At 51.6% G+C, this 23,030-nt stretch overlaps 1 protein-coding gene and 1 long non-coding RNA gene across 10 annotated transcripts; one reads left to right on the top strand and one right to left on the bottom strand.

Annotated features, from left to right (window-relative positions):
• Positions 1-95: 95 nt before the first annotated feature.
• On the bottom strand, positions 96-21,319 carry PRPF40B (pre-mRNA processing factor 40 homolog B). 9 transcript variants are annotated; one of them, XM_070410290.1, is made up of 25 exons: positions 21,180-21,318; positions 14,111-14,191; positions 13,204-13,347; positions 12,827-12,892; positions 12,141-12,168; positions 11,891-11,916; positions 11,648-11,758; positions 11,259-11,379; positions 11,155-11,179; positions 10,720-10,923; positions 10,356-10,485; positions 10,208-10,272; positions 9,527-9,691; positions 9,317-9,425; positions 8,808-8,958; positions 7,966-8,099; positions 7,034-7,381; positions 2,617-2,733; positions 2,257-2,394; positions 1,954-2,049; positions 1,685-1,771; positions 1,314-1,491; positions 996-1,057; positions 740-883; positions 96-639 (listed from the first exon to the last, which is right to left on the bottom strand). In XM_070410290.1, exons 1-25 carry the CDS (start codon positions 21,180-21,182, stop codon positions 547-549), a joined length of 2,826 nt encoding a protein of 941 aa, XP_070266391.1. In that variant the 5' UTR covers positions 21,183-21,318; the 3' UTR covers positions 96-546. The 9 variants fall into 9 exon arrangements, with proteins under 9 accessions (XP_070266391.1, XP_070266390.1, XP_070266393.1 ...); XM_070410289.1 differs by lacking the exon at positions 21,180-21,318 and having other exon boundaries at positions 7,034-7,125; positions 7,267-7,381; positions 14,111-20,128; XM_070410292.1 differs by lacking the exon at positions 14,111-14,191 and having other exon boundaries at positions 21,180-21,319.
• On the top strand, positions 7,187-19,868 carry LOC139007159 (uncharacterized). Its single transcript, XR_011470832.1, has 3 exons — positions 7,187-8,724; positions 9,335-9,410; positions 18,949-19,868. It is a non-coding gene; the product is annotated as an uncharacterized lncRNA (long non-coding RNA).
• Positions 21,320-23,030: the final 1,711 nt, after the last annotated feature.

Consider the following 23,030-nt stretch of genomic DNA (forward strand, 5'->3'; position numbering starts at 1 on the left):
TACCATTAGGCACTAGCGCCCCCTGCTGGCCATGGGTGCACCTGCCCAGTCCCCAGCCCACCCCAGTAGTATATGAAGACAAAAGAGCCACTGGCCATGTTATAAATATTGTTATTTATAAAACAAAACACACATACACAGAGTCCCAGGGCTGGAGGAAGGAGTGGTGGAGCCCCAGGGCCCCGTGCAGGCAGGAGCAGGCACTGATGCTAAAGGGTAAGGACCCCACCCTCTGCCACCCAGGCTGTGTCCACCAGCCTGTCACTTCCCTGGAGGCCCCTTCTCACATTCTATCTACTGGCACCACCCATCCCACGTGGCATACACCACCAATCTCGTGGGGCCGAGGGCAAGGACTGCACTAGTTGTCCGGGAAGTAGGGGACTGTTGAACACCATGAGCAACCTTGGCAGGTGCTGGCAATGGTGTGTTGGGAGTGGGGTTACTTGAGGAAAAATGGACACAGACCAGACTAAGGAAGAAGTCTGGGGCAGACGGTGAGGGTGACCTAGTAGCCACAGACCCAAGGCAGAGCCGCTGGTCAGTTCACTGGTGGTCATCCAGCTGCTGTAGGAGTGTCCGCCGCCGCCTTTCCAGCTCACCCTCACTCAGCTCACTTTCTGATGTGTCCCAGCCCGTCTGGGGGAGCAAAGGCACAGCTCACCCACTGCCTCCCCTGAAGGCCATGGAGGCCTGGACAGAGCGCTGCCTGGGCTGGGACCCGGCACCTGCCTCTCACCTTCTCCTTCTTGATTCCAAAACCTGGGGAGCGATTAGGGAGCTCAGCCAGCCGGAGCTCCCTGTCCTTGTCCTGTTCTGGTTCTTTCTCATCACTCTCCTTGCCAGCTTTCTCCTCCGGGTCTGTCACACTCTCAGGACTGTTCTGTAAGAGTCCAGAGCCCGCCCCCTCAGTTCCTGTGAAGGACAGCTGGAGGCGGGTGGAAGAGATCTCACACAAGAGCAGGGCCTTGGGCTGAAGTTCCTTCTCTACGCACCGACTTGTGTCTTCTCTTTTTAGCTTTCTTTTTTGGTTTCTTGGCTCTCCGAAGGCCATGATCTGGAGATAGAAACCCCCCACTAAGTTCCTGGGAGAAGGGAGGGATCACCCTTTCCTCTGCCACAGTCCATCTGTCTGCTCACTCTTCAGACAGGGACCTGCCAAGGAAGTCTTCAGTCAGGCTTCCTCCCTTCCAGGGACGGGAAGTTCTTCCTCTCCGGCAGGTGCAGCCCTCCCAACCCACTCCACCCGCAGGGGCTGTGGCTCCCAGGGCCTCCTCAGTCTGGGCTAACTTCTCCAGCTCCCAGCTGCTTACCTGATCCAAGGAGAAGGCGGGAGGATGGGGAGCCCCGTCCTCCAAGGGCAGCACCCCCACTTTCAAATGAATCAAGTGAGGAAGAGGGCTCAGAGCCAGATTCGGAGGGGTTCTGCCGCCTCCGCTTGGGGGGCCGGAGAGATGGTGGGGGCAGCTCCTCCTCTTCCGACTCGGAGCCCTGGGCAAATCAGCAGATACATGTCAGGCCGACATCCCAGAAGCCCTCTGGTCTGGGAATTGGGGCAGAGAGGAGGATCCAAGGCCAAAAGAATCCTCAAATCTCCCTCCCAGGGAGATAACAGAGGGAAGTAAGAAAAGTTATTTCCCCAAGACAGTCCAGCCTCACCCATATCCTTCTACCCACCACTTACTGAGGGCGAGTGGGAACGCTTGCGATGGTGCTTCTTGCCCTTTCTGCCGTGCTTCCGGCCTTTCATGTGGAGGTGCTGGCATTCAGTCTGGAAGGGGCAGGGGTAAGGAAGGCACCAGGGTTAGCCTCAGGACTATCCAGGTTACCTAAGACCTCCCCCTCCTTAATGTCCAGGGAAAAGAGCCCAAGAAGGCGGGGGAGGTCTCTGGAGCTGCCCTCAGGTGTTCAAGCAACTGGGACAGGTGCAGAGGACCAGAAGCTCTGCCTCACCTCCAGTACCTGCAGGAACTCCCGGAAGAGCCGGATCCGCTCCGACTCCAGGGTTATCTGCTCAAAGGCTGAGTCGCACACAAAGCGCTCACGGACCTTGAACGGGAGAGCACTGCTGATCAGACCAGCCCCGGCACGGCATGGGTGCCGCCATGAGCACAGGGCAGGGCTGGGGCGGAGGAAGGAAGGGAGCCGGAGCTGGCCCCAGCTGTATTATGAGTGGGGTGAGCCCCCACTGGTGGAGAAGCACCGCTGCCCTCAGGACTGAGGGGGTGGCGTGTGGTGGCAGGCTGCAGTCCTGACCTCTTCCCAAGCAGTGCCCAGCTCCAGAGCAGGCACGGCCTGCCTCAGCATGCTTCGAAAGGCAGCTTCCCTGCGCCGCAGCCTTCGTGCCTCCTCCTTCTCCCGCTCTCTCTCCCGTGCCTCTGCTTTCTCCAGTAGCTGAGGGCAAAAAGCACACAGTAAAGGGTCACCCAGGGAGGTGGATGCCTGGGCCCCATTCAGGCATACCTTAGGAGGTGGGAAGTTGGGGTCTGGGCTCCTAACATCCCCTGAATTGGGGTATAGTTACACTGGGGCAGTGAGCGAGAAGGAATGAAATAATACACGGGATGAGTTTCAGCAGAAGCCTTGGCTACAGCCCCGCCCTGCCCAACCCCTCACACTATTGAAGGTCAGCTTGATGTTGCCTGCGTCCAGCGCAGCAGCCCTCTTGTCAAAGCTTATGACGTGGGCGAAGTCCTCAAAGGCTGTGTTCACTTCCACACAGAAGCCCCGGTCCTGTGGGCACAGCAGCGCATGAAGCAAGGGCACCTCCAGGGCAGGCAGAGAGGTCCAACCACAGGATGCTCAAGAAGTCCCCATCCCAAGAGATCCACAGGACTAGGGTGCATCCAGAAACCACATTGCCCAAGTCTTCACCACCTAATGACTAAGCCCCACGCCTAGCCTTGCTGTGGTTGTCACAAGGAACTAGAGGGTTGGATCACATGGGGAAGGTTGACAGGAAGCAGGGTGTGTGTGTGCCGTGCCTACTGATTAATGCCTGAGTTCCTCATAATTAGTTCTTTTTCTTTTTTTGAAAGTCTATAGACCTGGTATTCCCAGGTGGTCTCCCATTCAAGCACTACCCAGGCTCGACCCTGCTTCCAATATCAGATGAGATGGGGCATGTTCATGGCGGTAGACTCACAATTAGATCTTTGTGCCTTTGGCTTAAAGCTTGGGCCCCCTCTGGGCCCTCCTGCTGCTCAGTAAGTTCCTTGCATTCTCAGTCAACCTCTGCTGGTCCCACTCTTGGGCTGTATTTATTGAGTGCTTACTAGTACTAGCTACCATGCTGAGTGCTTCATACGCCTCTCATTTAATCCTCACCTTTCTAAATTTATGCACTGAATCCTAGTCTCTTAATTTTATGCAGAAGGAGAAACCAAGGTTTAGAGAAACCAGAGCATTTGCCCAAAGGCAAATAGCTAATAAGTATATGGCTGAATGAGAGCTGTACCCCAGGTCTTTCTAACACCAAAGCCCATACTTGTAGGCACGACACCCACATAGATCACTTGACCCACAGGAGAAACAGAGGCCATCAGGTGTGCAACTCCCAAACACCTCACATTCTCAAAGCACCATAAGTCAGGCTCTGTGATTCTCATCTAAGATTCACAACACAGAGACTTAGGAAAGTTATCTCACTTGGCCCAAGACAACTTGGTTTGAAGTCTGGCTCTCCAGCTGGGGCACAGGCCCAACGTCCCTTCCTCTCTCTCCACACAGCTCTAACTTGCTGCCGATGGCAAAGGCATACTCTTCTTGCTTCTTCCAAGAGGACTTCTTCAACTCTCACTCTCCAGTCCTTCTCAAACATACCAATCTCTCTCTTAGGAAACTGAACGCTTCAATCTCACCTCTTCACTGACTCCTTCCATCACACACACCTCACTTAACCTGGAACTTCTTCCCACCCTTCCTAAAGCTTAACAACCTGCTTCTTTTCCTTTGTTTCAAAATATTTAAATGTAGCACAAAGGAAAATGAATAAACATTTATTGAGCCTACCATAAGCAAGACAATACAAATGTTATTAAATTCTCACATCCATGCACATAAAATTATCCCCATTTTACAGACAAGGACACTGAGGTTCAGAGCCATTATATAACTTGCAGAGGTCTCAACCAATAAACAGCCAGGAGTTACCTAACTCTTAAAGCTTGTGCTGCACCCACTCCACCCTCTTCATGGACACTGCTCTCCCAAAGGTTGTTCATGTCCTAAGAGGGCCCCTTCTCTGTCCTTGCTCATTTGGTCCTCAGCACCTCTGCTGTTCACTTCTTTAATGCTCCCCTCCAAGGTCCCCTCCTGTCTCTCTGACCCCTTTTACTGTATCTCTTGCAGGCACGTATGCACCTGAGAACAGCACTTAGTCTTTTCAATCTCATTCTCCATCTCTCTCATTTTCAGACCCATACTAGATTGGGTATTTCATAGGCACTTCAAATTCAGCAGGTCCTAAGAAAATTCATTTCTCACGAGCACCTCTCCACTCCTCCCCGCATATCTCCCAGCTGCTCCAAGTTTGGGGTTCTCTGCATTATCCTCTGGGGTGAGGCACCACCACAGCCTCTCTGATTGGTGAATGGCCACAGGGCCTCCTGGGCTTGTCAACCTTCTGTAGGCAGAATCCCAAAAGGGGAAGAGGAAGTGCCTAAAGCAGCTTCTTTCTCCAGAGGTGTGGAGAGATGGAACTCAGTGATAGGCCTCTACAGGCCTGTCAGTAGTACCAGAGCACTTGTACTAAAAGTTAAGCATCCAATAAAATTTAGCTCTCCTGGGACTAGATTTCTACTTTATATGATTACTAGAGGCCCGATGCACAAAATTTGTGCAAGAGTAGGCCTTCCTTCCACTGGCTGCTGGCACCGGCTTCCCTCTGGCATCCAGGACCCAGGTTTTCCTCGCAGCCCCGGCTTCATGCGGAAGGACATCTGGTCTAATTAGCATATTATGCTTTTAATATTATAGATTCTATTTAATATATGGTGCTTAGTTTATTCCTTCTGGCCCCAAGGTTGTTTTTAAGAATAATTTCTCAAATGAAATTCTTATTTTCTCCAGCCCTGTTCTTCCTGCTTAATCCTTACCAATGGTGCCATCATCCCCTCTCGCCTCACTTATTCCTTACCCTTAATTCCACACACACACATCTGTCAATTTTACTTCTGGGTGACTATCCTACTATTTTAAACTTTCATTTTTTTAACAGCAGAAACATTTTTTTCAATAAAAATCTTATACAGAACCTCGATGTATAAAAGAGAGGCTGCTGTACATGTAAGTAGAGGACAGAGCATACCATTCCATCCTCCCTTACCCCCATGTTTGTCCCAAGGCACCTCTGAGGAAACCTAGGGAGTCTCAAAGAGCTGGAACACTACCATTCTCTCACCTGCCACCTCCAGTGCCCTGCCTGAGCTCAATTCCCACCTAGATCCCTATAGTAGCCTCCTGACTGCTCTCCCTGCTCACCTCCCACACCTCTGACCCGGCCTTGAGAATCCAGGGCTGCTCACACTTTCCTATCACATGGCTCAGACAGCAGAGCAGTGGTCTCGGGGGGAGTTAGGAGAAGATGACTCAAGCCCAGATTTTATTTTAATTACTTGCCACTATCACTTTTAGTATCCTGAGGCTTCAGGTACTATCCTATTCCTAAGGATACAACACAGTCTGAGAGGTACTACGCTACACTCTCACCAGGGCTTTTCCAAGGCGTCATCTGATCAGATCATTCCTCGGCTCCCCAGTACTTACAAAATAAAAATCCAAATTTTAGCAGTCAAGGAATTTACACAGAGGGCTCTACTTCCAAACTGGGACATGTGGTTCCAGAGAAACAGAGGAAGCCACAGGACAATATGGTATGTCTTACTTAAGGTCAGTAATTTTAAAATATTGTTTATATTAATTAGAGAAGCAACACAGTATTAAAATGTAATACCTGCATGAATTTATAAGGCAAAACACATGAAATGTTGAGTGTGCAGTGGGGCATTTCTAGCTTTATTCTCAGATCTTTCTCACCTCAAGTACCAAGTTACTGCCCTTCGTAATTAGGTATGCTTTGGTAGAAAACGCCCATTTTTCAGATGAGGAAGCTGAGGCTCAGAAAGGTTAAATAATCCGCCCACAGTCACACAACTAGTAAGTGGTTAAGCTGGACTTTTACCCCAGGTAGTCTGCCTTCAGTCATGCTCCTAACAGCTATGCCTATTGCCTCCTCAAATGCATCAGAATGTCCTTCACTTCCACTAAGTATGCTTTCTCTGTTTTCTTCATCAGAAACACAAGGCTCTCATAGTCCATCACTCACTTATCCACCTTCGATAGACATGGATATTCAGAACTATTTCTTCAGTATAAGAAAAGTAAAGTGTATGTGCGATGGTAAATGTCGACTGAACTCGCTGCCTGACAGGGAGTGACACTAAGGATGCCATACCCCTTCTAAGAGACAGTGGCATCTCAGCTGGAGTCCACTGAATGCCTTGCAAAACCAGTCCAGTGCTACTAAACAATCCAAATTTCCAAAAGAAGCTGAAGATGTGCAACCTGTTGATCTTAAAAAGTTAGCAAAAATTCCAAACTTTTCTAAAACACTGGCAGACCAGAAGGAACCTGTCTGTGGGCTTTGATTAACTATGCTTCCTGTTCCTCAAACCCTGTCCACCCCTCGCCTTTGCACCTGCAGTTCCTTATGCCCAGGACCTCCACCCTCTTCCACCTAGTTGTTCTTAAAAGTGCATTTTAAATGCCTATTCTTCTGATTCTTGTCTCTGTAATAACACTTGTCCCTCTGTATAACAGTTGTCACATCTATCTTCCTATTAGGCCATGAGCTCCTTATAGGCAGAAATGGTATCTTATTCATTTCTGTGTCCCCAGGCCACATAAGGGATCACAGTAGATATCTACTGAACTGAGCTGCAATGCTCCTGCAAAACAGGACTTATCAGGGAGTCCTGTCTGGAACGTGCCCTGTACCCAGTCTGCATCCATCACAACCCCAGGCCTCCCTCACCTTAAGGATGTCCTTAATGATCTTCTTCTCATCATGGAATCGTGCCTTCAACTCCTCCACATAGAACTTGAACAAGTCCAGAGGGGTGGAGCCTGCGGGGGGAGGGAGGGTGGGGGGCCTGGCGGTGGCAGCTTCCCAAGGCCTGAGGGTCGGGTCAGGACCCGGGAGTGGGGGTGCAGAGAGGCTGGCAGGGCAGGAAGCCAGGCCAGAGAAGGGGAGCCCAGCTGTCTTACCCGGCTGGCCCAGCATGTTGGCAAAGCGGACATCAGTACTGACCGCTGGGTACAGTTCCATCCAGGTGGACATAGAGTGCAGCTGCCCTGTCTCATGCAGCTCATCCAGGAAGGTCTGTGCAGGGAAAGGCCAGTTATAGGGAGAGTGAGACAGGGAGGAAGGTGGAGCCAAAGGAGGAAGACAGGAGATGGCAGGAGAGGCAGGGACAATCCAGATTGAAGAAATGCAGGCCAGGGAGGCAGAGATGAAGAGACACAGATGGGGAGGCAGAGAGCAATGGGAAAGGGAAGAATGTAAATACAGAGAGGGACAGACTAAAACATGGGAGTGAGCCAGGCTGGGAGGCAAAGACACAAAACTGGCCTGCAGCACCATCTTCCTGACTTGGCTTCAACTTCGCTTTGTGTTACAGCCACTACCACCACATTTGCCACCTCCAACCTGGAGGATAAGCTATGCCTGTCTGGCTTCCCCTGGCTGCCAAGCTGCCTTTAGGGTACTCTCTGCTGACAGTTTCTAGGTGGTGCATACATCTCATCTCCCTAAAGGAGCAAAGCCAAGTTAAGGGGACACAGCATAGGAAACCTACAGGCATAAAGCGGTCTTGTGGAGACAGAACAGAGCTGGGCAGACAAAACAGTGGGCCTGATATGGCCCGGGGCAGAGTTGAGCTCTGTTCCAGGGGGCGGCAAAGATACCTGGAAGGCCTCCCGGTTCTTGCGTTGCTGGCGCCGCTCCCTAAGCCGGGCCCGCTCCCGCTCCTCCTCCTCCTCCCTCTCCAAAGCTCGGATGTGCTCCTCAAAGCAGATCAGCGCATCTTCCTTGTCCATGTCTAACCATAGAAAGGAGGCTCAGCAGGTGTTACACCAGTGGCATACCTTCTCGGTTCCCCACAGCCCCACTGCTTTGAGGATGCCGCCCCCGTAGGTGCTGGGGACAGCCAGGATGGTGGGGCAATGTGATAACCGGGCTCTGTGGGAGGGAGTACTGGAACAGTTGTTCTTGAGGAGGAATCATTAATTGCATAAGAAAAAAATCAGCAAGAATTCAGCTCTTGTAAATTTAGTTACCAAAGTCATCATGTTTATGAAATCAGTTCTCTTAGGATCTAAGGCTTCACAGTTTATGGAACTGGGAATCAATCAGGCTGTGATCCAACTTCAGAAAGTGTATTTCTGATATTGCCAGTGATTACAGGCCAACAGCAGCTTATCGTAACACCTGTGACTAGTTAATGCCCACAGTGCCATGACAATTTAAGACAATTCACATCAGCTATAACAGTCCTCATCTCCAGGTCTTCTGATTTCTATCCCAAGTTCTTCCTCCAAGGACACACATCTCTAGATCAACAGTGGACCCCGGAGGGAGAGGGTAACCTGAGCATTCTGGCATCTCCAGAGTCCAGGGACTGAGTGCTGGGGACTCCTAGATGTCCGGGAGGACAGGAGGTACAGGTGAGATGTGTGAAATAGGCTCTGGGGACCCAGGTCAATGACGAAAGGGGAAGGGACAGGTGGGAGTGGAGGCCCGGGCTCACTCTGAAGCTGATGGTCCTGAGCAAAGCTGGGGTTATCCATGAGGTACTGCTGGGCTTGGGACCATGTGGTTTGGAAGTTGACGCTACTCATCCCATCCAGGATGCTCTTCAGGGCCTGGATATTGCGGCGCCGGAGCTGCTTGGCCTGTTCCTGGAGAGGCAGGGCAGGCCGAAGTACTTAAGTGGTCCTGGGCAGAGGAGGATTTTGGGGAAAAGAAGGTAGCTAGGGAACCCTAGGAGGGCCAGATGCAAGGTTTTCATGTCCCCACAAAGGGGAAGGAGCACAGGTTACAGATCAACCCCTCAGAGAGTCCTTCCTGTCCTCCCATGCCCCGGGTTGTAGGCCCAGAGCAGAAATGAAGGGATGTGCAAGTGCTACGTCAGCTTCAGAGTAAGGAGCTAGGACCCTGGGGCATCGGAGAAATTAATGACCCTGGTCCATAAGGAGCAAAGACATGAAGACTCTAAGATGAGACTGAAGCTGATGGAAACAGCCCAGTGACTATTACCTTCTCCTTCTTGGCCAGGAAGAAGAGGACATCATCATAAACCTCTTTTCGATCCCTCTCGGGGACCACAGCCCAGACCTCCAGCTCCCCAAAGGTCTGTTCCGCCCGCCTGTGGAGCACATGAGCTGTGGGTAGGCAGGCAGAGACCAGAGGCCCTGGGTACATGTGGTCTCAGGGTCCCCCAGCCCTGCCCCAGCCCAGGCCCCTGACCGGTAGCGGGTGGTGGAGGTCATGCGCTCATGCTGCTCCAGGAAGTGCTGCAAGGTCTGCTTGGCCTCCTTGGCCCTCAGTCGCGCCTCTTCCTTCTCCTCCTTCTCCCGCTGCGCCTTGTAGGCATTAAATGCCTGCTTTTTCTCACTCAATTTGGGCAAGGCACTGGGTGGGAATAGAGGAGTCAGCCTGAGCCACCCTGTGGCTCATACATGGCACACTGGGAACAGGTCTCCACAGACCTGTGTGAGGGGTCTATGCATGGGCACAGCAGGCTGCAGGGGCTCCAGGGTACAGGGAGGCAAGAAAAATGTCAGGGATGTAGGGAAGGGTGAGAGGTAGTGAGGGGAAGAGAGGGTTCCAGGACACTGATAATGTCGGGCCCTGATGCTTTGGGAGCTCAAATTGCAGTCAGGGATCTGCCCTAACCTCCCCGCTTCCCCCAATTAATTCAAATCACTTCAATTTGACAAACATTTATTGAATGTCTCATGTCAGACACCTTTCCCTCCTGGAGGTCCTCGATAGCTTCTCTTCCACTTGAACCTTCACTCATCTACCACTCTCCTGACCCTGGCCCCTTGGAGCCCAAGTATCGAGCTGGGGTTTCTCAGGGAGTCCCTGACCCAGCTGCTCTCATGAACAGGATCTGAAGGCCTGGCTCCCTCTGCCCAGGCCTACCTGTAACGGGGGTCGGTGACCACCATCTTCATGGCCTGTTCCCATGAGGCATTGGAGGGGACAGCCTGGAATGGAGCAGGTGGGTGTCACAGAGCCTGGCCCCCTCCAGCTCCCTCCAGGCCTACCCTGGGAGCCCCATCTCCCGTACCTTGTCCCTCAGCAGCTCCTTAAAGGCCTGCTTTGCCTTCTCACGGTTACTCCAACTGAGGCCAGACCTCTCTGGTTCTAGCTTTGATTCCTCTTCCTCCTGTTGTGGTGGCTGATGCTGTGCAGCAGAACTGGGGAAGCAAAGGAGACTCAGCCACCACATCCCCCAGCCCCCGTAGATTTCAGTGCCCTCGGTGATCAACAGCAAGCCGCCCCCTTCTTGTTCCCTAGGGCAGCCCTTTTCTGCCTTTTAGAGGTCATGCCCAGATCCCCAGATCCTTCCCAAGAGGCCTAGTAGAGGTAAAAGGTTGAACCAGGTTGGCAACCTGAGGCCAGCATCCAGAATGCTGTGGGGACAGCCTCACCTGCTGGGGCCCTCCTCTGGCTGCTGCAGGAACCCCTGCTCCAGGGGCTGGACAGCATCTGACACATCGCAATCTTCATTCCCACCTGGCTCAGGTTCTAGGAGGCTCATAGGCAGTGGGGTGGGGCCAGGAGGCGCAGGTGGGGGCTCAGGCTGTGGCTGAGGAGGCTGTGTCTGTAGTGTCTGGGGCTGCTGCTGCTGTTTCCTGCAGGCGAGCCGGAAGGGCAGAATCCAGAATGGAGCAGGGAGAGGTGGTCAAGGGCTGGCAGAACTCTATTCTGAGAAGGACTGGGGACAGAGTGAACCACTCCACAAGGAGACTGAGCATTTGCTCTTCCTTCCACAGAGCAGGGATCATGGGGAGAGAGTCCAGTCCCACCCCTCAGGTGGCCCCAAGTATGGATGGATAGGTGGGCAAGATGAGCAAGTTACTTACCCTACAGCCTCTTGTTTGACTAGAGCTGCAATGGGAAAAATACACGGTCACAGGGTAGCAAGGGCCACCCTCCACAGGCCCCTATCCAGGCCCACCATCCTCACCCTCGAGGTCATCCAGGTCCTTCGGCCGGGTCCAGCGGGACTCCTTACTCTGGTTGTTATAGTAGTAAGGTTTCCCTGTGTCCGACTTGTACTCTTTCCAGGGACTCTGGGACAGCAGCAGCTGTAAGAAGATGGGTCAGACGACATCAGTGGGCTGATGGAACTAAGGGGATGCAGTGAGTAGAGGGACCCAGGAGTTTTTAGCTACCACCTGGCCTGGCTCAACATGGGGCAAGATGGACTTCCTGAGATCCTAGGGAGGTTGGGGTTGCCAGGGATCTTGGGATCAGAGGAACTATAATGTGTATGGTTTATAGACTCAGGGGAGATCAAGCACTTGGAAGGGTCAGGGCAGCTGAAAGGAAGGGCCAGAAAGCCCAGCTCAGGACCTCCGCCTTGGACTTGAGCACGCTGGGCTTCTCCCACACGGACTGCTTGTCGTCAGCATTGTAGTAGTAGATGCGCCCATCAGGGGCTACATGCTCACTCCATAGGGCCCTCTGGGGGAGGGGGGGGCACAGAATGGTGGTCAAGGCCCCTTTCCCAAAGCTTCTTCTCACCCCAAAGACTAAACCATTAGCCCCCCACTTTCAACCTTTCTACCCAGAGATCCCTGAGTTGGAAGAACTCACCAGAGGGCCTGTCCCAGCCACAGCAGCTAGAAAAGAAGCCAAAGGAAAGATACTAAATCCTTGCTTCAACCTGCATCTTATCCCCATCTATTCCTCCCTTACTCCATCCCCAATATATATCCCCTGGTCCCATCAACATCCCAGGCTCCCTGGCATCCCAACAGGCATGATCCAGGGTGGACTCTAGTCCCCTCTCCCCTGTACCCCCCGACCTCCGAGCCTGGGGGGAGCAGGCCCCCAGAAGACTCACAGCTGGCGGTGTCCACACCTGGAGCCGTCTGCCGAAGAAAGAGGAGGGGGAAGGGTTGGGGCCAAGCCCAGTGGCCCCCAGGACCCAGGCCATGGGGGATCGAGAAGCAGGCCAGGCCAAGATCCATGTGTCCTGCTACCTAACATGCTTGCCCCACCCTCCCGGGTGGTGGCTCTAGGATCCCCAGGGGGAATCACACAGCGACTCCTTTCTTCGTTTTCCTCAAGGGAGAGTATTTTCTTGAGACCCATCCCTTCCACAGTGGATGCCAAATTCTACATCCTACCCAGACGCTATTACACTGAGCAACAGCACAAGAAGGTACAGCGAGATCCTCAAGTGCTGTTGTTTTCTCCAGAGACTAAAAAGACATGAAGAGGGACTGTATTTAAGTGTCCACAGTGCTAGCTCTGTGAGGTCAAGCAGTGTCTGGCATGAGTGTGTTCCTTAAGGGAGATGGACACAATGGCGAATAACAACAGAGAATGTACATGCCTTTGGGGAAGAGTGAGAAACAGAAGAGCTAAGTACATGGCTGGAGAGGACTCAAGTGTGGGGAATGCTGACAGGGACCAGGATGGACCCGATGAGAAGAGAGAAAGAATGGAGGCCATATCCCTGAACTCCAAGTCAGACCCCCACAGTGCTGTAATGCAGAGCTGCTTCCTGCTGGCCCCAGTGCTTACCGCTGCGGTGATAGGCACTGCAGGCATCAGCATTCCTGGCATCATGGGAGGAACCATTCCTGGTATCTATGGATATAAAGACAAAAACCAGCTACTGAGGTGGGGGCAGGCACAGGCTTGGCAGGGACCTAAGAGATTCTGTTGTGTTCATGATCTTCACATGGGCACCTCCTCAGGCAATCCCCTGAGGGATTATGGGCTTCTAGCCTAGCCTGAGAGTTTTTTTCCAGTCACTCAGCAGACAAATCCACATTGGCCTGTCCCAATGCTCCCTACCTTCCCTCCCCAGTTCCTGAAGTCCAGATCCCCAACTCTCATCTCCATCCCCAGATAAACTGACAGGTTTTCTGAGGTCCTGGTGTAGAGGAGAGGATTACCTGTGTGAGTGGTGGTGGTGACCCCATTGGTGGTAGCATTGGGGGCATGATGCCAGGTGGCATGGGGGGGATGGCTGGTGGTCTCTGACTCATGGGCGGTAGCCCCATCGGAGGGAAGGGCGGAGGGATTCCTGGAGGGGGCATCTGGAAATGAGGAAAAGAAGAGATGCTGAGCAGAGAAGACACTGCCTTGGTTCTGGCAGAAAACATCCACTTATCTCTCACCTGAACCTTCCACCCTGGCTCTGAGGCAATTCCAAAGTTTAGCTTGCTAAGCACCAAGTATGAAACTGCCACCCTCCTCACCACTGAGAAAGACTGGTAACTGGGGGGTCCTCTGGGTCTAACAGGCAAGCACACAGCTTCTTGAGAGGTAAGGAAGGGAGAAGGAAAAGAAAAGTATAACCAACACCAGACTGCAGCTGGAAGGCTCCATTTCTTTAGCAACTCTCCTCAAAGAGCCTTCTCAGATGCAGGGCCAAAAGGCATGTGTCCAGGTACCCAAATCCCTAGTTCCCTGCCTCCCACCCCTTTTTCTCCAATTCAATGACCATCAGTTGCTACTCCAGCCTGACTTATGTGGCATATTTTTAAAAGACAGATAAGGAGAAGTGAAAGAGACAGACAGCCCACCCTGCCCTCACACTACCGGGGTCTTTTCACTTCCACCTCTACGCTAGCCCCAGTATGTCCCCAGGACAAAAAGACAAAGGAGGAACTGTCAACTTTACGAATGGAGAGCTGAACAGCAGCATCTCCCACCCCAATAACCCAACAAAACCATCCCTCTTCCAAGGTTAGCAGAAAAGAGTTTTTTTACATGAAAACCGTGCAGCAGTGCTAGGGACAGGGGAATTAAAGGGTGCAGGCTGGAAAAGCCAAGCCCAGGGAAAGACATAAAACTTACGAAGGGTGGTGGCATCATGGGGGGCCCCGGTGGGAAGGGGGCAGGCGCTGCTGGGGGCCGGGGACCAGAATCGGGAACCGACTGTTGAGGGAGAGAAAAGTCATAGGACCCAGGATAGGCAAAGAGATGGGCGTTTGCAAAAGGGAAACAGAGGGGTGAGGATAAAAAAGGAGCATAAACTTCAGAGAAAGAGTCTCCAAGACCAACTTCCTGCCCACTCCCAGCTCTGAGCCCTGGATATGTCTGCTCTCTCTTCCACCAGCCCAGAGCCAGCTGGCTGAGTCCCTTCAATGTCATCTTTAATTTAGAAGTTTCCATTTTGCTAAAGCCACAGAAAGGTTGGAGGCTGTACTACAGGCAGACTGGCTCTGCCCAAGGCATTTCATCCACTCTCCTGCTTGCAGGCAAAGCTGTGCCTCCCTCAGACCAGTTAAACTGTGGCCTCTCATTCATAAAATATCCAGGAAGGAAGTGGCCTCTTTTCCTGTTTCCCCACCTGAATTGAGCCAGGTACAGAGCCCTCTAAACACAAATAATAAATAGTCCTTCATAAGTACTAGTCTCCCTAACTCTCCTCTACTACCAGACGCCTCCCCTATCTGGCCTCATCTTTAGTCACTCATTCTTTGATATCTTCCACTCCCAATCACCTCCTTCATCTCTTTAGCTGTACTCCTCCTCCCCTGACTTATGTGGCATATTTTTAAAATACAGATAAGGAGTATGAAAGAGATAGACAGCCCACCCTGCCCTCACACTACCGGGGTCTTTTCACTTCCACCTCTACGCTAGCCCCAGTATGATCCCCTACAGATCCTGAACTCCTCGCCTCTGGGTGAGGCTCTGAATAGCCTAGGCTTCCCCATCCTACACCTAATGGTTGGCCATGTCCCATCCTTTAGTTCTCAGCTTAAATATCACTTACTCTAAGAAGTCTTCCTGACTCTATTTAAAGCAGATCCTCCCAATTTATTCTCTGTCTGGTCTCCTTTTTTGTTTCCCTTTAATAGAGGGTAATAACATTCCACAAGGGCAGGGATCATGTCTGACTTGTTGAAAGTTGGATTCCTGGAACCTGCAAGAATATCTGGCACATAATGGGCACTCAATAAATACTGGATAGATGAATGACAAGTGAGTGAACAAATACTCTCTATATAGAACCTTCCAATTCTAAATATTCATCCTACAGATAAGGGCCCAGATGGCCAAAATGATGTCTACACAAGATTTCCATTTCAGCATTATTTGTAAAAACGAAAGATTAGAATCAGCCTAAATATCTACCAATACGGAACTACGAAATTACAAAGATAAAATGGAATACTATGCAGGCATAAAAAATGAAGAAGCTCATTGTCTTGATATGAAACAACCTCTAAGATATATTAACAAATGGGGGGAGAAGCAAAGTGTTGCAAAGTTTTATCACTTGTATAAAAATCGGAAACAAAAGATGACAAATTGGTGGGAGGGGGACTGAGGTGGAAAGGAGATTTATCACTATATGCCCTTTTGTAACTTTTAAATATGCAATCATATGACTATGTCACCCATTCAAAAAAACTTTGAGTAAACTGAGGTGTGGAAATGCAGCCAAAAGGCCCTGCCATTCCTCCTCTTTGCTTGAAAGGAGGGGGGGGGGGGGCCAGGGAAGAGACCCAGGGAAAGGTGATCCAACGGCCACCTTGCTGCTGCCCAATTAATTATTCCTTTGTTGAGAAATCTCAGCTTTTTTTTTTTTTAAAGGAAGGCACCAGAGTCCTGCATAGTGCTCACTGTCCCTTTGGCCTCTGGACTATCTTTTTCTTTTCATTTACTTATTTTTAATGTAGCTTTCTCGTTTTTAAAAAAGATTTAATAGCGTGGTTTTTTTAAATTGATTTCAGAGAGGAAGGGGAGAGATAGAAACAACGATGAGAGAGAATCATTGATCAGCTGCCTCCCTCACGCACCATACTGGGTATCAAGCCCATAACCCGGGCATGTTCTCTAACTGGGAATCAAACCATGATCTGGTTCATAGGTCAATGCTCAACCACTGAGCCACGCAGGCCGGGACTCTTCTTTGCTTCCAAGGCAGATCAAGCCATCTGCCTAAGAAATCTCAGCTTTTAAAAATACTTCCTAATCTCTACCTTTACCAATATCTGTGCCTCCTCTCTTCCTGCCCCTCTTGTCCTAAGGAGAGAAGGGGGTAAGCCAAACTACTCCAACTTGAATCACCTTTTCTCAGTGTTCAACTCCTCTAGTCCTGTATCATACCTGCTCTTGCCCCGATACTTTCCTTAGCATGGGAAGTCAGAAACTAATCATATGGGAAGAAATCGAATTATTTGTGTCACACTTTCCCACCTCAAGCTGCCTTAGGATCCACTCTACCTTCCCAAATGCTGTGTAACTATCTTTGTGGGTCCTACCAGGCTCCAGTGGTTTGTTGCCCATGTCAGAGACTGGTGCCCCCGTTGTCCAAGATTAGAAATATGAGTGTCTCTCTCCACACCTCCCTCTTTCTTCTCAATACATCGCTGAGTCCTATTAATTTTACCTCCTAAAGATTTCTGGAATCCATCTACTCTTCTCCATTTCCTCCTCCATGCCTACCAACCCTTTCATTGGGTCTCTCACTCTAATCTGCAGCCATAATGAGCTCATCAAAATGCACCTCAGGCCCTACCAGTTTGGCTCAGTGGATAGAGCATTGGCCTGCGGGACTAAAGGGTCTGGGTTTGATTCCGGTCAAGGGCACATGCCCGGGTTTTGGGCTCGATCCCCAGTGGGGGGCGTGCAGGGGGCAGCCGATCAATGATTCTCTATCATTGTTTCTATCTCTCTCCCTCTCCAAAATTAATAAAAATATATATTTTTAAATGCTCCTCAGACCATGTTACTTCCCTACTTAAAACTCTTCAATGGCTTCCCACTGTTCTTAGTGTAAAGACCAAAACTTCTACCTCAGACCTGGGAGGCTATAACAGATTTGCTCCCAACTACTTTGTCAGACTCACCCATGCTGAGCTCCTGGGTCTGTGCCCCAGTCACACTCACCTTCTCTCAATTCTCCACCTCAGGCACCTACCTTTGCATGAGGTAATCTCCCCACCAACCCCACACATCTCAACTACATATCTTTCACATCTATCAGCCATCATTTCCTCAAAAAAGTCTTCCTCCAACCCAGCAGACCAGTCAGTACCCTCCTTTACATGCTTGTACACCATATACCTTTCCCATCAGCAATTATCCACTGGAATTTTACAGTTATTTGTAGAATTCTGATTTACTATTATGTGGCATTAACAAAAAACAAATGCCTGCCAATTAAATCGTGCTACTCCATTGATTTTAAGATGCATCTGCCTTCAGAAATGTTAGATTGTGAGTCTTGGAATCAATGAAATATCTGCTTGCTGCCTCACTAGGCTGAAAACTCTAAGGGGCAGACTTTATCTGCTTTTGCTCATCCCAATATCCTATCCCCATTGAATTTTCCTCACTACCTGCTATTGACACACAGTAGGTGCTAACAAATATTGCCTTAATGACTGAATGGTCTTGACAAGTCCCACAAAACAAAGTCATTGGTAAGGCCTAGTAGTTATTCAGGGAACACAGGATGTCAGAGATGGAGAGGGGACTCTGGCAACCACCCAAGGTAGCCCCCTTTTTTCAGATGAGAAAACTAGGGGAATAATAATTCCTACAGCTGGTTAGGGACAGAGCCAGGACTAGATCGAATCTGCCTTCCAGCCCTACTCCCTTAAAAGCACAGTCCCTGCCACAGGAAGCAGGTCTGTTTTTTCACTCCAGCATTTCCCCTGAAACCCATGTAGTTAAATCAGCAAGGATCCAACATTTTCTTGCTTGATAACCAGTGGTGGGTCTCTATTGCCCACCCTACAGAATCTCTAATGTAACATTCAAAATCTTTCAACAAGGCCCATGCCATAACTCTTCTTGGTTCCTCCTGACTTCCCTCAATGGCTTCCCTCCTCTCCTTTACACACAAATTACCCCATGTGTTTCTTTTATTCCACTTTGTCCCTCACCTTGTTCAAGATGATCCAATAGTCACCTCCTTCGGGTTACCTTTATGACTACTCTTCACACATACACACACTCCTATCTACTGTGTCCCCTCAGGATAAATGCTGCACTACTTTGCACCAAGCAACATGCTACTCTGTAGATATTGGGTGTTTCTTCACGCCACACTTTCTCACCTCAAGCTGCCTTAGGATCCTGGGACTGCCTGTTGCCCTACTTGGGTGGGGTTTCCCTACATTCAGAGATTGAGTTTTCTCTTTTTAAGCCTCCTCTGAGTGTCTAGGCAGGGCCCTGCATACAAAGTGCTGTGATAAAACGCAGACTCATCCTTAACCTTATTAGATTTTTGCATACTGGAATATTCTAAAAATAGGCATGTGTGTGTGTATATATGTGTGTGTGTGTGTGTGTGTGTGTGTGTGTGTGTGTGTGTGTGTGTATACCCACACCCACACAATGTGCCCAGGTACCTTTATATAAATTTTCTGGGTAAAGGTTGACTGTGATGGGAGGCAGCCTGGCAGAGATCTGTGTGGCTGTGGAAAGGGAACTGGAGTCAAATTATTGGCTTGGAAAAACCTAAATAATGAAAAACTAAGTGTATATGACCATCTTTAACTTGGAATGGAGATCCCTGGCAAGGATCCAGACACTGGCCTGTTTCTGGATAGAGCAATAGCATGAACATAAATTCCTATGGAACTTCCAAAGCCCTCCCTTTGCTAAGCTCCCCTGTGCGATGTCTATACTTTCTTTCCTAAACACCCCTTCTCCTATCTCTTTTGCTGCAGTGCCTGCACAACTTTGGATCTTATTACACTTCTGGGTGAGAATCTGAAGTAACTCATGTGAGAAAGAGGTACAGAAAAGGGGGCTGAAAGAGAAGCGATCCTATGTCTTCCTTGGAACAAAAACACATTTGTGGGCCGGGGAGAGATGCAAGGCAACTGATCATCTGATCATAATGTGTTCACTTGGACCAGTGGAAACCCTCCCCCCTCAGATGCAATCAATTCTTCTCATTCTCCACATCTAAGGGACATCTCAGAATTGAAGATTCAAGAACAAAAGGAAAAAAGGACAAGAGCAGAGAAAGAATGGAAAGAGGAAATGATTGCCCTGACTGGTTTTCTCAGTGGTTAGAGCGTCGGAGGGTTCGAGGGTTCCATTCCCCATTTGGGCCAAGTTGCCCGCTCAGTCCCCAGCAGGGGGCACGAGAAAGATGGAAACATCATGTACCTGGGATGCAGGCTCCCTGCGGACCTTGGTCAGGGTATAGGCGCTGGTTGGGGTGCATGCAAGAGACAACCAATTGATGTGATCAATGTTTCTTTCTCTCTCCCTTCTATTCCCTCTAAAAAACCACTGGAAAAATATTCTCAGGTGAGGATTTAAAAAAAAGGGAATGGTAGCAGCTAATAGCTAATATTTATTGAGTGCTTGTTATGAGCCAAATACCATGACAAACATTTAATCCTCACAACCATCTTAGAGGTTCTTATCCCCATTTTATAAAGAAACTGAGGTTCAAAGAGATTAAATGGCAGAGGCAGGTGACCCCAAAGTCTGTGCTTTCAAATACTTCAAAACACTTCCAGCAAGAATGATGGTGCCACAGGCATTTCTTTCAGATTCACTGGTGTGTTTTGTATGTTCACTTCTTTTCTTTTTTTTAATTGAATTTACTGGGGTGACATTGGTTAATAAAATCATAGAGGTTTCAGGTATCGTCCTGTCTTCTTCCCCAGTCCTCACACAACCCTGAAACCCTCAGGCACAGCTGGAAGGTCCCGCGGTAGCCCGGTCTGCCTCGCTCCTGGCAGGGCTGTGTGTGGGTAAATGAAGTCTGAAAGGCTCCTCTCTCGGAAAGAGGCGGTCATCACCCGAGAGAAGAGCATCACGGAGGCCGGGACCCGCCGACCACCAGCACGCGGTCCGGCCACAGCTGCCCTTCCCCAACCGCCCAGCAGCCTGACCTTCCCTCCCTGTCCCCGACCATCCTCGCCCCGCTCTCCCGAACCCGCAGCACGCCTCCTGCTCGCGAAGATGCTGCTCTCCTAGCATCTATCTTCCATGGCTGCCGTCTAGCCTGCCATCTTATTCTCCCTCTGAGGAAAATGCTACTCCTGGCCTCCCTCTTTCTGGGTGAGGTGGGAGAGGCCTCCATCCCTCCGACAGGATGCGGCCCGGGCGGTCCGCCCGCCTCACTCGCTCGAGGGCTGCGGCCCCCATCCCCCACCCCCCGGGGGACTCTCGCAGCCCCGGCGAAAGGCCGGCCTCCATCTTCATCCTTTTGTCTCCCCGCGTCTTAGAGCCCATTCTCCCGAAACCTCTCCTCAGGAGCCACTCCAAGGTGCGGCTGAAAGAGATGTGGCTGTCATTCCGAACCATCTCCCTTTTTTCCATCGACAGGAAACCTGAGGCCCACAGCAAAGTAGTGACTTGCCCAAGGTCACACGAGTTGTTGCAGGGAGTCGAGGGCAGAGCCAGGGCGGGGACCCCGGGCCTCTGCTCCCCTGTTCCGTGGGCACCCCGCCCGGGCGGGGCCGGGCCTCGCTGCTCAGGAGACGGCCCCCTCCTCGCCCAGGAGGCGGAGAGGGCGCGAGCGGGTCTCGGAAGGGGACTCGCACCGAGTCTGGGGAGGGGCATGTCGCACGCCAGTACCCCAGGAGAAACGGGGGCTCCCGCAGTTCCCACACCTCCTGCTCCCCATCTTCTTTCCCGACCGTTCTCCGCAAACCCACCCTCCACTCCGTCCTTGTCCCCTCACCCAGTCCCGCAATGCCCATTCCCCTCACAGCCCCCTCCCGCCATCTCCATCATGGCCTTTCCCACCCCTTCTCCCCAAGTCCCCGACCCCCTTCTCCCTCCCGGGCTCCTCGCCCTCATCCCTCAAGTCCCTGGCCCTCCCTCGGGGCCCCGCGTACCCCCGGCGGCCTCCCCGCCCCCCTGGCCCCGGCCCGGGGCGCGGGGGGCGCTGTGGAACCGCCCGGGCCCCTCCACCCCCGCACGAGAACGTTACCATGCCGGGGCCTCGGAGCAGCTGAGCCGGCTGCGCCCACCCGCTAGTAAAAGCCTCTCTGATTGGCCAGACCTCGGCCGGGAAGGCGGGACCAGGAGGGGGTCGCACCCCTTGGTGGCCGGGGCTCCGGGCGCTCCCGTCGACCAGCCGGGCCCCGCACCGGCCCGGAGCGCCCGGCTCGGCCCCGCCCCCCGGCGCGGAGAGGCCGGCCCCGCCCCGCGCGGGCCCAGCGCCGCCCTCTGGAGGCGGCCGCACCTGCTCGGCGCTCCGACTGACCGCCCCTGCGCCGACGCCCGACCGCACCAGGCGGCCGGAGCTCCGGGGCGCGGGCGCTCCGGGGCGCGGGCGGCTGTGAGCGCGCCGACGGCGCTTCTCCTTCCCGCCCTGCGCTCCAGCCGCCGCCACGCCTCGGCCCGCCGCTTCCCGGCCTTCGCGGCTCGGCTGGCGCGGCCGCCACACAAGGCGCTCGGGGCGGCTGGGTCCCATGCGCTCGCTCCCAGGACGAGGGCCTGAACCGAAGTATTTATTCCGAATATAAGTGTATCTTTCCACTTCACAAAGCGTGTTTCCATCCCATGCGTAGTTATTTTTAATACGTTTTAATTCTTTAATTCACCCAACAACTACTTATTGAGCACCTGATAGGTGTCAGGCACAGTTCCCGGCACTGAGCCAACAGAAATGGAAAAACAGAACAAAACAGCTCCTCCACCCGCCAAACTCCCTGCGGTCACGGGGCAGACACGTGCTTCTCACGTGATCCCGAAGTTACTTTTGAGATTTGCAGCAGGGACCCAGTCCTTTATGGGTATTAAAGATGTGAGATAAATGCGGTGGTGTTAAGATAAGGGAATTGTAACCCATAGCTATTTAACGAATATGCCGGAGGTGTCAGGGCTCCAGGCATACCTGTGCAGAAAGGCAAACACCTTCCCTCCAAGCCCGGGTACAGATGCTTCCTTTTTCCTTTGTCCATCAACACGTGGCTGAGCCTGTCCTCTGTCTGGCACTGTGCTAGGTGCTGCAGAGGCAACGAACTCAGCTGGGTCCCTGCTTGCAAGGAGGCCAGAGCCCCGCAGGGGAGAAGTAGGAAAACAACCAGCAGGAAGTAGGTGTCCTCAATTAAAGGTGAGGGATGGGAGGACAGGAAGAGGGATTCGTTCTGGGGGCCATTGTAGAGAGAAACGTCGCTGTGGTTTTCATCCCAACACCTAGATGGCCTCACATGAGGGAGCAGTCCTGTGGTTTTCAAACTGTATTATTGAGACCTCTAGGCATAGCAGAAGGTTCAGAGGTTGCACAAACTTTTATTATCAGATTTTATTTTTATAAAGCTTTTCTTTTCTTCTACGAAGTACTTCTTAGAATACATAGACACCTATTTTAGAGAGTCAAATAATTGTATAAGATTTGTTAAAAGCAGAACCCTCTCTCCATTTTCAGGTATTTAAACTTCCTTTTTGGCTGGGTCCTTCCCCACAGGGTCAGTTCAAGGGGATATGCCCATCCAAAGACCACTTACCCCCCTATATGCCATATCCCGAACACCTGGGGCCCTGGAATTGCCTGCCCAACTCGCTTTGTGGGCTTGTACCAGCTTCTTCCTTGGATCTCCTCTCCCCAGCCAGGCCTTACTGACTGTGTGGGCATCCCTAGGCCTGAAGGGTAGTCAAAGACAGCTCTTTACAGCAAGAGGTGTGAGAACAAGTTAGGGTGTCCACAGGACCCTGTCTAAGGCTCTCTCAATGCAGGACAGAGGCAAAATCAGAAGGGAAGGAGGGTCAGGCAAGAGCCAGGGGCTGGGGCTGCTATTTTCTAGTATAGAACTCTAAGGATTCCAAAAATTCTAAT

The sequence above is a fragment of the Myotis yumanensis genome, unplaced genomic scaffold (genome assembly GCF_028538775.1).
Source record: "Myotis yumanensis isolate MYYU_CA2020_CCGP unplaced genomic scaffold, mMyoYum1.0.hap1 SCAF_3, whole genome shotgun sequence".
Classification (NCBI taxonomy): Eukaryota; Metazoa; Chordata; class Mammalia; order Chiroptera; family Vespertilionidae; genus Myotis; species Myotis yumanensis.

Bases quoted from the DNA above. Each gene is read 5' to 3' on its own strand.
- PRPF40B (XM_070410283.1), bottom strand. From the start codon at position 14,428: ATGGAAACTTCTAAATTAAAGATGACATTGAAGGGACTCAGCCAGCTG. The intron at 2,050-2,256 runs GTCAGGACTGCA...CTCCCGTTCAAG, and splicing joins TGGGCACTGCTTGGGAAGAG to GTCCGTGAGCGCTTTGTGTG. The intron at 1,492-1,684 runs GTAAGTGGTGGG...TGATTTGCCCAG, and splicing joins AGCGTTCCCACTCGCCCTCA to GGCTCCGAGTCGGAAGAGGA.